At 41.9% G+C, this 17208-nt stretch overlaps 1 protein-coding gene across 1 annotated transcript in view; it reads left to right on the top strand.

Annotated features, from left to right (window-relative positions):
* Positions 1 to 15821, top strand: part of LOC121531827 (transport and Golgi organization protein 6 homolog) — a 30483-nt gene extending 14662 nt beyond the window's left edge. The window contains exons 17-18 of the mRNA XM_041837311.2: positions 1734 to 1847; positions 15154 to 15821. Coding sequence (XP_041693245.1) covers positions 1734 to 1847; positions 15154 to 15330 — 291 coding nt within the window. The 3' untranslated portion in view covers positions 15331 to 15821. The remainder of the gene's footprint in view (positions 1 to 1733; positions 1848 to 15153) is intronic.
* The last annotated feature ends 1387 nt before the right edge of the window (positions 15822 to 17208 follow it).

Genomic DNA, 17208 nt, shown 5'->3' with positions numbered 1-17208 from the left:
CCCTCACCCACCTGGACAAAAGGAATGCATATGTGAGGATGCTGTTCATCGACTACAGCTTGGCCTTCAATACCATAGTGCTCTCTAAGCTCACCACAAAGCTCAAGGCCCTGGGATTGAACTCCTCCCTACACAACTACGTCCTGGACTTCCTGACGGGCCGACCCAGGGGGATGAAGGTAGGCAACATTACCTCCTCCACACTGATCCTCAACACGGGGGCCCCACAAGGGTGCATCCTCAGTCCCCTCCTGTACTCCCTGTATACCTACGACTGCATGGCCTCACACAGTTCCAACTCCATCATCAAGTAAGCTGACAACATGACCATAGTAGGCCTGATTACCAACAATGACGAGACGGCCTACAGAGAGGAGGTATGCTCTCTGACGGCATGGTACCAGGTAAACAACCTCTTTCAAAATGTCAGCAAAACAAAGGAGCTAATTGTGGACTTCAGGAGGATTCAGGCTGGGCACGCCCCCATCCTCATCAATGGGGCTGCCGTGGAGATGGTCAAAAACGTCAAGTTCCTCGCTGTACACATCTCCGAGAAGCTGAAATGGTCAAACCACATGGACACTGTGGTGAAGAAGGCAAGCTAGCGACTTTTCAACCTCAAGAGGCTGAAGAAATTCGGCCTGTCCCCTAGGGTTCTACAGGAGCACCATCGAGGGCATACTGTCGGGCTGCATCACAGCCTGGTACGGCAACTCCACCGCCGCTGACCGCAAGGCTCTACACAGGGTGGTACGCTTAGCCAAACGCACCTTTGGGTGTGCACTGCTTACCTTCAAGGACACCTACTACACCAGGTGTCACAGGAAGGCCAAGAAGATCATCAAGGACCTCAGCCACCTGAGCTACGGCCTGTTCTCCCCGCTTCCATCACTGACACGGAAAGTATAGGAGCATCATGGCAAAAACTGACAGACTGGCCAATAGCTTCTACTCGCAAATCATCAGGCTGCTGAATAGCCACCACTAGGCAGCTATCTGCTCCCCCTATCCCCCTCCTGCCCCCCGGTCTTCCTACTCCTACCCCTACCTCTATGGACATTCTACCGCAGGTATTGCCCAAGTTTAAAGTTCACGGTTCACTTTCTTCAGAGGGAGAGAACTGAACTGTGGCTGTCTTGTCCTACTGCCCCTCTTTCAGCCCGTGCCTCTGCCCATGACAGATTTCTCCCAGCTCAGCAGTATTGTGTGTTGGAGTGTCCTCTCCTAAAGAGCCCCTCCCCCAGTGCTGAGATCAGGCTTTTCACTGATGAGGGGGAGGGCCCGGAATCACTTCACTCAAACGCTTGTCCGCTCCAGTTGACAGAAATTGTGTGTGTCTGTGTGTGTGTCTGGGCAGCTTGTGGAAGGCCTGTCTGCCTGCTGCAGTGGTCGGGGCCCTAAATAAAGCTGCTTTGATGGCCAGGGGTCTGTCAGCGAGGGCTGTGCACTGCAGACTCTGCTTCATGAATACGCATCTCTGTCAGGCTGAGTAACAGGGATGCTTATTCATGAGAGCCATGGCCCTCTGCTCTCTGCTACAGCCTAATCCCTCTCAGTCCATCACAGCCTGCCGTCGGTGTGTTTGTCTATCCTACCAATATGCTAATCAACCCGGTGCACTAGCGGTAACCACAGCACTCTGAACCTTGGCAAGTTTACTGCTCCTTTATAGATCCTCTATTTCAGCCTCTGAGTGTGTGTATTTATCTGTGTATATGTTTGTTCTTCCTTAGTTGAGCACCTGTTTGACGGCACTGATAAAGACAGAGAAGGAGGCAGAGGTGCGGCGAGCTGCTGTTCACGTCATTGCCCTGCTGCTCAGGGGCCTGAGCGACAAAGCCACCGAGGTACAGTACTAGAGCAGTTGTCTGTGCCCATACAGGTACAATAACCACATGGATACACACATTTGTTGAGCACTCCTACACACATTTGTTGAACAGTCATAAGAAGTAGAAAATTGTCATTGGTATGGCCTCTTACAAAATGTAATCTAATGTAGTTTACATATTAGGGAGTGGAGATGTGTGTTAGAGGGCTGCGGGTCGCAACAGAGATCATTGCGGTGCGGTCGTCATACTGCGGGCAGAAGCGGGCAGTCAGACAACTTTGGGATTACTTTTTTTTTTGTCCCACAGAATATTTGGAAACGGTCGTCGTTCTGCTTTGTATGCGTTAGCCTAGGGACAGCCAAAAGTGCACTTTTTTTTTTATATGCTAGGTGTAATCATAGAATTAAATAGGCCTATAGAATCCCTAATCATTTCATATATGATCTCTGTGGTCTTAATAGCCTAGGCCTAGTAAAGATTTGTCATATCACTTTAAACATGCATTACCTTTTAATGTGGCATAAACACAACCAGTCATGATGTTTTCATCTGATTGTCAAACAATCACTTCAAAAAGGCGCTCCTGTAGTCTACCCACGCACGTTCGTCCACTCACTAAATAATTCCATCATCCAAACCCCAACAGTGCACTGTGCACCCGCAATTTGATGAATGGAAAGAGACATCAGTTACAAAACACCTATGTGTATTGTAATGACATTCCGCAGTTGTCATTAGGCCTACAACAAGTGGAGGGCACTTAACCATCGTGAGTCGAGGTGCAATCAAAAAATTTGATTATCAGGACATGGGCCGTTCTTACAGTATTCTCCCTGTACACCAAGTCAGAACCGCAGGATAATTAAAGGGGGCATATAAGCAGACAAAGAAAGCTCTTACAATATTCGATGATTACATTTCTCTAAAACAGGCTATAGGCTACATGTGCACCACCAAGTCAGAACCAAATTATTAGGGTGAGGCACATGGGCTACTAACAACTTACTACACAACATACACTTAGTATTACTTTCTTGGCTACAGTATACAGTGAGGGAAAAAAGTATTTGATCCCCTGCTGATTTTGTACATTTGCCCACTGACAAAGAAATGATCAGTCTATAATTTTAATGGTAGGTTTATTTGAACAGTGAGAGACAGAATAACAACAACAAAATCCAGAAAAAAGCATGTCAAAAATGTTATAAATTGATTTGCATTTTAATGAGGGAAATAAGTATTTGACCCCTCTGCAAAACATGACTTAGTACTTAGTGGCAAAACCCTTGTTGGCAATCACAGAGGTCAGACGTTTCTTGTAGTTGACAACCAGGTTTGCACACATCTCAGGAGGGATTTTGTCCCACTCCTCTTTGCAGATCTTCTCCAAGTCATTAAGGTTTCGAGGCTGACGATTGGTAACTCGAACCTTCAGCTCCCTCCACAGATTTTCTATGGGATTAAGGTCTGGAGACTGGCTAGGCCACTCCAGGACCTTAATGTGCTTCTTCTTGAGCCACTCCTTTGTTGCCTTGGCCGTGTGTTTTGGGTCATTGTCATGCTGGAATACCCATCCACGACCCATTTTCAATGCCCTGGCTGAGGGAAGGTGGTTCTCACCCAAGATTTGACGGTACATGGCCCCGTCTATCGTCCCTTTGATGTGGTGAAGTTGTCCTGTCCCCTTAGCAGAAAAACACCCCCAAAGCATAATGTTTCCACCTCCATGTTTGACGGTGGGGATGGTGTTCTTGGGGTCATAGGCAGCATTCCTCCTCCTCCAAACACGGCGAGTTGAGTTGATGCCAAAGAGCTCAATTTTGGTCTCATCTGACCACAACACTTTCACCCAGTTCTCCTCTGAATCATTCAGATGTTCATTGGCAAACTTCAGACGGGCATGTATATGTGCTTTCTTGAGCAGAGGGACCTTGCGGGCGCTGCAGGATTTCAGTCCTTCACGGCGTAGTGTGTTACCAATTGTTTTCTTGGTGACTATGGTCCCAGCTGCCTTGAGATCATTGACAAGATCCTCCTGTGTAGTTCTGGGCTGATTCCTCACCGTTCTCATGATCATTGCAACTCCACGAGGTGATTTCTTCCATTTGCGAATAATCGCACCAACTGTTGTCACCTTCTCAACAAGCTGCTTGGCGATGGTCTTGTAGCCCATTCCAGCCTTGTGTAGGTCTACAATCTTGTCCCTGACATCCTTGGAGAGACCATTGGAGAGCTCTTTGGTCTTGGCCATGGTGTAGAGTTTGCAATCTGATTGATTGATTGCTTCTGTGGACAGGTGTCTTTTATACAGGTAACAAGCTGAGATTAGGAGCACTCCCTTTAAGAGTGTGGGAGCCAGACACATGGGAGCCAGAAATCTTTCTGATTGAGAGGGGTCAAATACTTATTTCCCTCATTAAAATGCAAATCAATTTATAACATTTTTGACATTCGTTTTTCTGGATTTTTTTGTTGTTATTCTGTCTCTCACTGTTAAAATAAACCTACCATTAAAATTATAGACTGATCATTTCTTTGTCAGTGGGCAAACGTATAAAATCAGCAGGGGATCAAATACACACACTCAGAGGCTGAAATAGAGGATCTATAAAGGAAATCCCTGAGAAGTTTATTTCCGCTCCGGCAACTGAATTAGGAAGGAAGGACACCTCTATCTTTATAGTGACTAGGTATAATTAATATATATATATATATATATATATATATATATATATATATATATTAATTACACCTAGTCACTATAAAGATAGAGGTGTCCTTCCTTCCTAATTCAGTTGCCGGAGCGGAAATAAACTTCTCAGGGATTGCACCATGAGGCCAATGGTGACTTTTAAACAATGGCTGTGATAGGAGAATAACATTGTAGTTACTCCACAACACTAACCTAATTGACAGAGTGAAAATAAGCATAGAATATATTCCAAAACATGCATCCTGTTTGCAACAAGGCACTAAAGTAATACTGCAAAAACCACACATTACTGAGTATCATGTTATGGGTATGCTTGTAATCATTAAGGACTGGGGAGTTTTTCAGGATAAAAAAGAAATGGAATGGAGCGAAGTACAGGCAAAATCCTAGAGGAAAATCTTTCCACCAGACACTTGGAGATGAATTCACCTTTCAGCATTACAATAACCTAAAACACAAGGCCAAATCTAAACTGGAGTTGCTTATCAAGATGAATCAAGAATGTTACTGAGTGGCCCAGTTACAGTGCTGTCTTAAATCTGCTTGAAAATATGGCAAGACCTGAAAATGTTGCACAATCCAGATGTGTAAAGCTCTTAGAGACTTACCCAGAAAGACTGACAGCTGTAATCGCTGCCAACGGTGATTCTAACATGTATTGACTCAGGTTATTATTGTTATTTTAATTTTAATTTTTTACAATTTTTTGAATTTTTCTTCCACTTGAAATTAGAGTATTTTGTGTAGATCATTGACAAAAAAATGCCAATTAAGTCTATTTTAAGCCCACTTTGTAACGCAACAAAATGGGAAAATACTCGGAATACTTTCTGAAGGCAATGTATGAACGAAATGGATGCAATTAAATACTTTAAGTCCGGGAAAACTCCAGGGATGGCATACCAGTCGAAGTATACCAAACCTTTTTTGATATACTAAGAGGACCGTTATTAGCATGTTTTAACCACTCCTATGTAAATGGTAGATTATCAGACACTCATGAAGAAGGTCTGATTTCATTATTACTGAAACAGGATACAAGTGGAAAATATAAAAATCCAGTCCATTTAAAAAAAATGGAGGCCCCTTACACTTCAGTGTTGTGATGCAAAATGTATAGCGCATAGAATTAAAAAGGTATTGTCGGATATTATTCATTCTAATCAGACAGGTTTTTTACATGGAAGATACATTGGAGATAATATAAGGCAAGTCTTGGAAACAATAGAACATTATGGAAAATCAGAGAAACCAGGCCTTGGCAGACTTCGAAAAGGCATTTCATAAAGTACGACTGGGGTTTATATATAAATGCCTGGAGCATTTCAATTTTGGTGAATCTCTTATAAAATGGGTCAAAATCATGTATAGTAACACTAGGTGTAAAATAGTAAATAATGGCTATTTCTCAGAAAGTTTTAAACTGTCAAGAGGAGTGAAATAAGGTTGTCCACTATCGGCATATCTATTTATTGTGGCCATCGAGATGTTGGCTATTAAAATCAGATCCAACAATAATATCAGGGGATTAGAAATCCAGGGCTGAAAAACAAAGGTGTCATTGTACGCTGATGATTCATGTTTTCTTTTAAATCCACAACTAGAATCACTCCACAGCCTCATAGAGGATCTAGATACATTTTCTAACCTCTCTGGATTACAACCAAATTATGACAAATGTACTATATTACGTATTGGATCAATAAAAAATACAATTTTTACATTGCCATGTAGTTTACCAATAAAATGGTCTGATGGTGATGTGGATATACTCGGAATACATATCCCAAAGGAAATAAATGATCTCACTTCAATAAATTATAATAGAAAGTTAGCAAAAATAGATAAGATCTTGCTACCATGGAAAGGTGGGTGCCTGTCAATTTGTGGAAAAATCACCCTGATTAACTCTTTAGTATTATCCCAGTTTACCTATTTGCTTATGGTCTTGCCTACGGCTATCGAACAGTTTTTTAAAATTATATGAGAAAAAAATATTCAATTTTATTTGGAACGGCAAGCCAGACAAAATTAAACGGGCCTATTTATATAATGAATATGAATTCGGAGGACAGAAATTATTGAATATTAAAGCATTAGACCTATCACTAAAAGCTTCAGTCATACAAAAGTTATACGCACTGGTTCTCTAGCAAATTAGTCATTGTCTCACCCCATGTTCAAGAATGGCCTTTTTCCCTTTATTCAGATTACAACCACTCACTTTGAGTTATTTGAAAAGGAAATCATCTCCCAGATATCACTATTTCTAAAACAAGCCATAGAAAGTTGGTTGCAATTTCTATTTAATCCTCCAGAAACGACAGAACAAATAATGCAACAAATATTGTGGTTAAACTCAAATATACTAATTGACAAAAAACTAACAATTTTTTTTTACACAATTTTTTAAAAAGGTATAATCTTTGTAAATGATATCATCGGTAGGACTGGTGGAGTTATGTCGCACATGCAGCTAACAAAAACATATGAAAATATCTGCTCTACCCAAAATTACAACCAAATAATTGCAGCCTTACCGCAAAAATGGAAGAGGAAAGTGGAAGGAGGAGAAAGTAAGGAACTTGTCTGTCGGCCTTGCGTTAAAGAACATAATTGGTTAAGGAAAACTGTGATAAATAAAAAAGTATATCAGTTTAATTTAAGGACCAAAGGATTGACAGCCGTCCCATATAGATTGCAAAATAGTTGGGAAGAGATTTTTGACGTACCGATCCCATGGCATAGTGTTTATGAACTGATACGCAAAACGACACCGGATTCAAAACTTAGAATCTTTCAATTTAAATTATTATATAAAATTCTTGCTACCAATAGAATGTTATTTATATGGGGGATACAATCTTCCCAGCTCTGCAGATTTTGCTGCGAAGAGACAGAATCATTAGATCATTTGTTTTGGTACTGTCCATTTGTAGCTTGTTTTTGGACACAGGTCCAGGAATGTCTAAAGGATTGCAATATTTACCTGGAGCTAACCCTGCAGATAGCACTACTGGGTGATCTGAAAAGTCATAGTCAATCGATCAATAACATAATAATACTATTAGCAAAAATGTTTATTTTCAATTCACTATCTGTAGAAACAATGAGAATAGAAAGGTTCAGAACTTTTGTAAGACATCACAGTACAGTTGAAATATATATGGCAAATAGAAATCCTATATGGATGGTGTTAAGAGATAGATGGGAGGTGTTGAATGGAATTGAAGGATGGGACTAATAACAACTAACAATAACAAGATAACTAATAATGTAGGCACGCTGTGTCCATAATAAGTGTATGGGTTGTAGGTTGGGAGCTTTTGTGAAGGAGCACAGTTAGAAAGATATGGCATATAGAAGCAAACCGGATGGACATCATGAAAATGATCGGAGAGGTTGAGAGTAGAAGTAGTTCAGGAGAAAGAACAAACAAAATGTAATTATTGTAAAATTGACTGTGTCCATAAAATGTAGATAGTGGGTATGGGCTGGAAGTAGAGGCCTAGGCGTTGTTGTTCACTTGTTTACTCCAAGTGGGGAAAGGGTGGCGGGGTTGGAAAGTAATAAAGGGGAATATATATATATATGTGTGTGTGTGTGTGTGTGTGTGTGTGTGTGTGTGTGTGTGTGTGTGTATGTATATATATATATATATATATATATATATATATATACAGTGGGGAAAAAAAGTATTTAGTCAGCCACCAATTGTGCAAGTTATCCCACTTAAAAAGATGAGAGAGGCCTGTAATTTTCATCATAGGTACACGTCAACTATGACAGACAAATTTAGAAAAAAAAATCCAGAATATCACATTGTAGGACTTTTAATGAATTTATTTGCAAATTATGGTGGAAAATAAGTATTTGGTCACCTACAAACAAGCAAGATTTCTGGCTCTCACAGACCTGTAACTTCTTCTTTAAGAGGCTCCTCTGTCCTCCACTCTTTACCTGTATTAATGGCACCTGTTTGAACTTGTTATCAGTATAAAAGACACCTGTCCACAACCTCAAACAGTCACACTCCAAACTCCACTATGGCCAAGACCAAAGAGCTGTCAAAGGACACCAGAAACAAAATTGTAGACCTGCACCAGGCTGGGAAGACTGAATCTGCAATAGGTAAGCAGCTTGGTTTGAAGAAATCAACTGTGGGAGCAATTATTAGGAAATGGAAGACATACAAGACCACTGATAATCTCCCTCGATCTGGGGCTCCACGCAAGATCTCACACCGTGGGGTCAAAATGATCACAAGAACGGTGAGCAAAAATCCCAGAACCACACGGGGGACCTAGTGAATGACCTGCAGAGAGCTGGGACCAAAGTAACAAAGCCTACCATCAGTAACACACTACGCCGCCAGGGACTCAAATCCTGCAGTGCCAGACGTGTCCCCCTGCTTAAGCCAGTACATGTCCAGGCCCGTCTGAAGTTTGCTAGAGTGCATTTGGATGATCCAGAAGAGGATTGGGAGAATGTCATATGGTCAGATGAAACCAAAATATAACTTTTTGGTAAAAACTCAACTCGTCGTGTTTGGAGGACAAAGAATGCTGAGTTGCATCCAAAGAACACCATACCTACTGTGAAGCATGGAGGTGGAAACATCATGCTTTGGGGCTGTTTTTCTGCAAAGGGACCAGGACGACTGATCCGTGTAAAGGAAAGAATGAATGGGGCCATGTATCATGAAATTTTGAGTGAAAACCTCCTTCCATCAGCAAGGGCATTGAAGATGAAACGTGGCTGGGTCTTTCAGCATGACAATGATCCCAAACACACCGCCCGGGCAACGAAGGAGTGGCTTCGTAAGAAGCATTTCAAGGTCCTGGAGTGGCCTAGCCAGTCTCCAGATCTCAACCCCATAGAAAATCTTTGGAGGGAGTTGAAAGTCTGTGTTGCCCAGCGACAGCCCCAAAACATCACTGCTCTATAGGAGATCTGCATGGAGGAATGGGCCAAAATACCAGCAACAGTGTGTGAAAACCTTGTGAAGACTTACAGAAAACGTTTGACCTGTGTCATTGCCAACAAAGGGTATATAACAAAGTATTGAGAAACTTTTGTTACTGACCAAATACTTATTTTCCACCATAATTTGCAAATAAATTCATGAAAAATCCTACAATGTGATTTTCTGGAATTTTTTTCTCATTTTGTCTGTCATAGTTGACGTGTACCTATGATGAAAATTACAGGCCTCTCTCATCTTTTTAAGTGAGAGAACTTGCACAATTGGTGGCTGACTAAATACTTTTTTCCCCCACTGTGTGTGTGTGTGTATATATATATATATATATAATGGGGGATTGGAAGTGATGCAGACAATTACATTGATGGAAGTTACTATCTATCTGCTGAAGCACAGTTCCCGCTCAGCCCAGTCAAAACTGTTTGCTGCTCTGGCACCCCAATGGTGGAACAAGCTCCCTCACGACGCCAGGACAGCGGAGTCACTCACCACCTTCTGGAGACACTTGAAACCCCACCTCTTTAAGGAATACCCTGGGATAGGATAAAGTAATCCCACCCCTTACCCCACCCCCCCAACAAAAAAAAATAAAACATTTTATTTATTTATTGTAAAGTGGTTATCCCACTGGCTATAAGGTGAATGCACCAATTTGTAAGTCGCTCTGGATAAGAGCGTCTGCTAAATGACGTAAATGTAAATATTAAGCTGATCTACCCTCCAGAAAAAAAAAGAAAAGAAAAAACCTACGAACGAAACTCACATGCTTTTGAAAATAGGATTGCTGATATTTTCTATCATGATGAAGGTAAGACCCTACGCTTGTTCCCTAACAAAGCGGAGTGAGGTTAGGAAAGAGCATGGGCTTGGGCTCCGTCTCAAATATCCCTTTTTTAATATGTATGTATGTACAGTTGAAGTCGGAAGTTAGGATGGAGTCATTAAAACTTGTTTTTCAACCACTCCACACATTTCTTGTTAACAAACTATAGTTTTGGCAAGTCGGTTAGGACATGTAGTTTGTGCATGACACAACTAATCTTTCCAACAATTGTTTACAGACAGATTATTTCACTTATAATTAATTGTATCACAATTCCAGTGGGTCAGAAGTTTACATACACTAAGTTGACTGTGCCTTTTAAACAGCTTGGAAAATTCCAGAAAATGATGTCATGGCTTTAGAAGTTTCTGATAGGCTAATTGACATAATTTGAGTCAATTGGAGGTGTACCTGTGGATGTATTTCAAGGCCTACCTTCAAACTCAGTGCCTCTTTGCTTGACATCATGGGAAAATCAAAAGAAATCAGCAAAGACCTCAGAAAGAAAATTGTAGACCTCCACAAACACCATGGGACCACGCAGCCATCATACTGCTCAGGAAGGAGACGCGTTCTGTCTCCTAGAGATGAACGTACTTTGGTGTGAAAAGTGCAAATCAATCCCAGAACAACAGCAAAGGACCTTGTGAAGATGCTGGAGGAAACAGGTACAAAAGTATCTATGCCCACAGTAAAACGAGTCCTATATTGACATAACCTGAAAGGCTGCTCAGCAAGGAAGAAGCCACTACTCCAAAACCGCCACAAAAAAGCCAGACTACAATTTGCAAATGCACATGGGGACAAAGATCATACTTTTTGGAGAAATGTCCTCTGGTCTGATGAAACAAAAATAGAACTGTTTGGCCATAATGACCATTGTTATGTTTGGAGGAAAAAGGGGATTGCTTGCAAGCTGAAAAACACCATCCCAACCGTGAAGCACGGGGGTGGCAGCATCATGCTGTGGGGATGCTTTGCTGCAGGAGGGACTGGTGCACTTCACAAAATAGATGGCATCATGAGGAAGGAAAATTATGTGGATATATTGAAGCAACATCTCAAGACATCAGTCAGGAAGTTAAAGCTTGGTCGCAAATGGGTCTTCCAAATGGACAATGACCCCAAGCATACTTCCAAAGTTGTGGCAAAATGGTTTAAGGACAACAAAGTCAAGGTATTGGAGTGCCTATCACAAAGCCCTGACCTCAATCCTATAGAAAATGTGTGGGCAGAACTGAAAAAGCGTGTGCGAGCAAGGATGCCTACAAACCTGACTCAGTTACACCAGCTCTGTCAGGAGGAATGGGCCAAAATTTACCTAACTTATTGTGGAAAGCTTGTGGAAGGCTACCTGAAACGTTTGACCCAAGTTAAACAATTTAAAGGCAATGCTACCAAATACTAATTGAGTGTATATAAACTTCTGACCCACTGGAATGTGATGAAAGAAATAAAAGCTGAAATAAATAATTCTCTCTACTATTATTCTGACATTTCACATTCTTAAAATAAAGTGGTGATCCTAAATGACCTACAACAGGAAATTTTTACTAGGATTAAATGTCAGGAATTGTGAAAAACTGAGTTTAAATGTATTTGGCTAAGGTGTATGTAAACTTCCGACTTCAACTGTGTGTGTGTGTGTAAGTAATGACAGTGGTTCCACACGTTCCCGTGACACAAGTTGTTGGAAAATTATTTGTTGTAATTTATTCTGTTATATTCCATTATATTCTTACTATAAAATATGCGTGTTGACTGTGATGGGGCGGCAGGTAGCTTAGTGGGTAAGAGCGTTGTGCCAGTAACCGAAAGGTCACTGGTTCTAATCCCCGAGCCGACTAGGTGAAAAATCTGTCGGTGCCCTTAAGCAAGGCACTTAACCCTAATTGCTCCTGTAAGTCGCTCTGGATAAGAGCGTCTGCTAAATTACTAAAATGTAAATGTAAAAATTATATTCTTACTATAAAATATGTGTGTTGACTGTGATCGGGTAGGTGTGTCTTATCTGTTTAATGAACAAAATAACTATTGATTTCATTTGGATGGCGCAACCATAGTTGCACAGACCCGTAACATAGGCCTAATTAAACTGAAAATATTATTTTGAAAATACATTTTACTAGTCTTTTAATGTTTCTTAGGAGCTGCCTTAATGAATTAATAATGGATTTATTTTTGATGGTGTATATTCTCAATGGATTTATTTAAATGGACACCCTCCCACATGCACACCACTACTACCACTCATCCCCGGCATGCACACGGGAGGTATAAAATGTCTATGCAGACAAGAATGAGCTAAAAGTAGGCCTGTTTGTAAGGGGGTCATATAAACATTGCCCTATTTATTTTTTTACAGGCTAAATACTGTAAATCCTATGTGAAAGCAGTTAAAGAAAACAGTGGATCTGTCATTTCCTCCTCCCTTATTTGGAACACCAGTCTGAAAGCCACCTTATAATTTATCACTGAATACCTTTCTGTAGACATCATGGTTCTCTCACTCACACAGCCTTCAGTACACACACCACAGTTTACAGCAAGTACCAGTGTTCGACAGTACAGCTCCCTGAATTCAATTGTTATTATGTCATGCACGGTTATAAATATGGAGTTACTGCCCAGACAGGATATTTTTAGTTTTACCTCAGAAGTATTTTGGTGTGTGCTGCACTCTGTGACCCTAGAGCACGTGAATCGGGTGTAGTAGGTTTGCTGCAACACTAACTGATTTCATTGCACTGTGGCCATCCTGTTTCTACACTCAGGAGGTATATGTGTTTGATGTGGTAGGTAGGTATGTTACCTTGGTGCCAGCCTGTGCCACTCACATTGGTGATTTCCGATATGGGTTTTTTGGGCTGATTCCGATTTTTGGTGGGACAAAACTTACAGATACCGATATATCTGCCGATATACTGTTTTACAGCGGGAAAATGAAAAAGTGACATTTTTCCAATACATCTCAAAATTGCCATCCATAAGAGCAATTGTCAAAGAAATATGCTTCAAATGTTGATTTCTTATATCGTGACAATATTGACACACTATGAGAATGGCCGCAAGTGTTCAGATAGGATGGAAAAAAGGGAATCTCATGCTTATCTATTGAATATCAGTTATTGGTGGAAATATCATCCGAGATCGTTAAAAAGCCAATATTGTTTGATAATATCAGCGAACCGATATATTGGTCTGGCTCTAATGGAGAGGCCACGCTAATACAAAACTGATAGATGATCATAGCCAGGGATTTTCCACAATGTGTGATGGGACTGGCCACTGTTGATGAGTTGCCAGGGAAAGTCTTCAAATTGGGGGTTAATGCTGTGACACCTTCTGAATTTTGAGAGCTGTATCTTAACTTGATTAAAGGAGTGACTGTACACAAAACGTTGGGCAAAAGACTCTAGGGAAGTTACAGGCAATACTGGTTCTTTTGATCTCTCATTAGTTGGTTCTCTGCTAACCGTGTGTGAAAATGTGTTTGTGTGTGTACGCTTAGTTTCATTGTATCAGTAGACCCAAAATGCCAAAAGTTCAGAGATGTCAAATAGACAACATCCCTGTGTAGCCAGGGCCTCAGAATGTGTACACCAAATATGGGCATTCCTGAAAACAATATAGGCTAGTAGAGGAACCCTTTCTGTGGAGGAAGGAAACAATGTCCAGATTATCACCTCTGGTGCTCTACTCTGGCCGGCATACTGACAATACTAGTAGTAGTGTGAAAACATTAGGTGTGACTGCTGGCAGATTCTCACCAAGAACAGGAAGGAGACTTAGTAAAAGCATCCTGTTTTGGACTGTTTGGGCATTGTAACAACCATGTTATCTGGGGAAAGTCCATGCTCATCTTGGATGACATACTCTCTGTCCAAACAGAGAGTCAAAAGCTGAATACAAAGAACAGCTAACTCCTGTGACTGTCTAGGAACAGGACTGGACACAGATGTGTTGCTAAGGGTCAGTACAGTCTGGACAAAGAACCTGTTAACTTTACCCTTCTTGATTTAGAGGGTTATTCACTCTCCATTCTATCTACTTGTCTGACCTTTGCATTACTGGCCATTTGATTCCTTTGAATAGGCCAATATCTAGTCCAGCGCAGCATACCTCCAAATCACGTTGGCCGCTCCTTTGGAGGTCTGGAGAATTTTGTATTAGCCGAAACGGCTGGAATGGTCCACTTGCTTCCAGCGGCTGCATTTTGATTGAATATTAATTTTCAAGAACCCTTCCCCCACTGATTTACACAGGGTTTCCACCCCATTGTAGATACTTTCTGCCATTGACTTCACCAGGCTTTCCGATTTAGGGATGCCTGGTTCTCGACGAGGCTAGCCAATATCTAGTCAGCTGTCTTTTGGTCGTAGGACATTTCAAATCTGTAACTGGTCTTCACAACACACTTTTCCCTTCGTTAAGTTTCTCAGGCCTTTCTCAATGTCCTGTCATTCGGTTAATTGCTGTAGCTGTGTGTGCAGCTGTTGTGGTGGTAATAACACAGGGTCCATGTGAAAATATCAGGTAGGTAGACCAGACATGACCTCAAACCTGATGACTCAAACCTGGTGTTAGAGGAGAAACAGCTGATGGCTGAAGACCTATGTCTGCCCTCTGCTCCCAGGAACACTGATCACCTACCTACACCACACTCATTATGGCTCTGTGAGATCACTCCTATTCAGTTCTGCATACATCCCTCTAATCTCTCCCTCTCCCACTTTGTCTCTCCCTTTGTCGCTCTCTTTTTCTCTCTCGCCTTTACTCGTCTCTCTCCTAACTCTCGCAGGTCCTGAGTGATGTTCTGCTGGACCTGTACCGGGCCTTGAAGTGGGTGGTGCGCTCAGACACTGATGATGTCACAGTGCTCCATGCTCAGCTGGCTCTGGAGGAACTCAACGATGTCATGAGGAGGTTCATCTTCCCTGCACAGAAGCTGGAGAAGAAGATCGTGGTCTTGCCATGAGATTTTATGAACATGAACACACAGAACAGCACACACACCAACCAACCAGTGTTACGAGAACATTTTAGGAGTATCCAAGAGTAGGAACTAGGGGATAGTTTCAGACTGGGCACAACATTCCACCTTTTCGTGTACGTTTCCCCTGAAGGTGAAAGCGCAGCCATTGAACGATAGCTGAACTGTGTGTGAAACATCACTTTCTCAACAAACACTGAGGCACCTCTCTTGGTCATTTTCTCAGTGTTTGCAGTACATGGAGTTCCCCCAAGCCAGCTTGTCATGCTATCATTGTGACCATAGGGAATTAAGGGTATTTTATCACAATGACAGATCTAGGCCTTCTGCAGAGGCACCAAAATTCCCTCTCTGGAAACCACACCTGTATGTGCCTATGAATCTTATAAACAGAGGTTAGAGATCAAAATTAGTGGTGATGATGATGATCAGCTGATAATGTGTGTGCCTCTGAATAAAATCCCATTACAGTGAAATAAAATGAAGGGGTATGAGTTTCCTTTTGTATGTTTGAGCATTGTTCTTTACAGTGACCTCAGGCTATTGTAGTTTGTGTTCTAGGCAGATGGCCCAGTAGAGCTGAAAGTAGCTCAGGAGCTAGGACTCGGAGCCACTAGGGACTAACCATGAATTTACCAGAACAGCACTTTTAGCTTCCAGCAATTAACCTTACCCTGCTTGCACTGTAGTCCTGTATTCATGACCATACTCAAGGTCAATTATTGTAAATAGTTGGCTAGTTATCTGATGCTTGCCATTGTAAGTTTATTGAATTGAGGACTATACAGAAAATACTTTCGATCTAAACATGTCATGACGTGTCATGATATGTTTTTATATCTTTATTTAGATCATGTATACAACTATGGTTATGTAGTGAGGCACTTAATCAAATAGCTTATGATTCTCTATGGAGAGAGGGATGTTACATTACTACTATAATGAATTTGCCTAACGGTAGATATACTACCTTTATAAGCGACATGAGGTTCAGGTAAGTCATACTAATGCAGCCGGACATAGAATTGAAGAAATGATGTGTGTGCCAGCCTGCCAGGGTTTGTCTCCTCAGCTTGACTGCCAAGGACATTCACACAGTAAGAGGGATGCTCTGATACTGTGATGCTATTATCTGATTCACCTCAGCTCACCTCAAGACAGTAACCCTGAAACACGACCAGCCAGGTGTCGTACCACACCACACCACAGGCCCCATGCCATTGCTATCCGTGAAATGGCTCTTACACTAATTACAGTACTGCCACACTCTGAGCAGGAGATGGAGTGTGAGGGTGAGAGAGTAAGTGGTACCAGACACAGTTTTATACTGTACACAGTAAATATTATAAGATCATTGGTAACTTGGTGTTCAGGGTATGACTTGAGTAGTGTATGTGATTACAGCATGTACTGAGTGTGTGTGTCAGAGCTTGCTGCAGTTTCTCTCTTTCCCTCAGTCTATCAGCCTGTGTCGGACCTGCAGGCTGTCGGCAGCACGGGCGCAGGAGAGGAGGGGTGGGTAAATAAATAAGCCCATAAAGGATGCTTTGAGCCAGGCAGTGTGGAGGAGAGGAGAGGGGGTCTGCCTGAACAGTCCTGAGTCTTGTTGGAGACTGGCTACACTGCAGTGAGCTGGGACAGGGAGGGGGAGCTAGTGAGAGGGTAGAGGGGTCCTGAAGGGGAGAGGAGGAAACGCAGCGTCAGTCTGGACAGCTATGCACCGAGCTGGGATAGTGTGACAGAGGAGCAGGGATTTGGGCTGTGCTGCAAAGGGATGCAGAGTGGAGCTTCCACTGCAGCAGGGGAGAGTGATCGAGACAGAGATGGCGACTGAAGGACAGGCAGGCAGGAGGCTACAGAGAC

Source organism: Coregonus clupeaformis, chromosome 19 (assembly GCF_020615455.1).
Source record: "Coregonus clupeaformis isolate EN_2021a chromosome 19, ASM2061545v1, whole genome shotgun sequence".
NCBI classification, from domain to species: Eukaryota; Metazoa; Chordata; class Actinopteri; order Salmoniformes; family Salmonidae; genus Coregonus; species Coregonus clupeaformis.
Note: the sequence above shows the minus strand (reverse complement) of the source record. Positions and strands in the feature narration are given on the sequence as shown.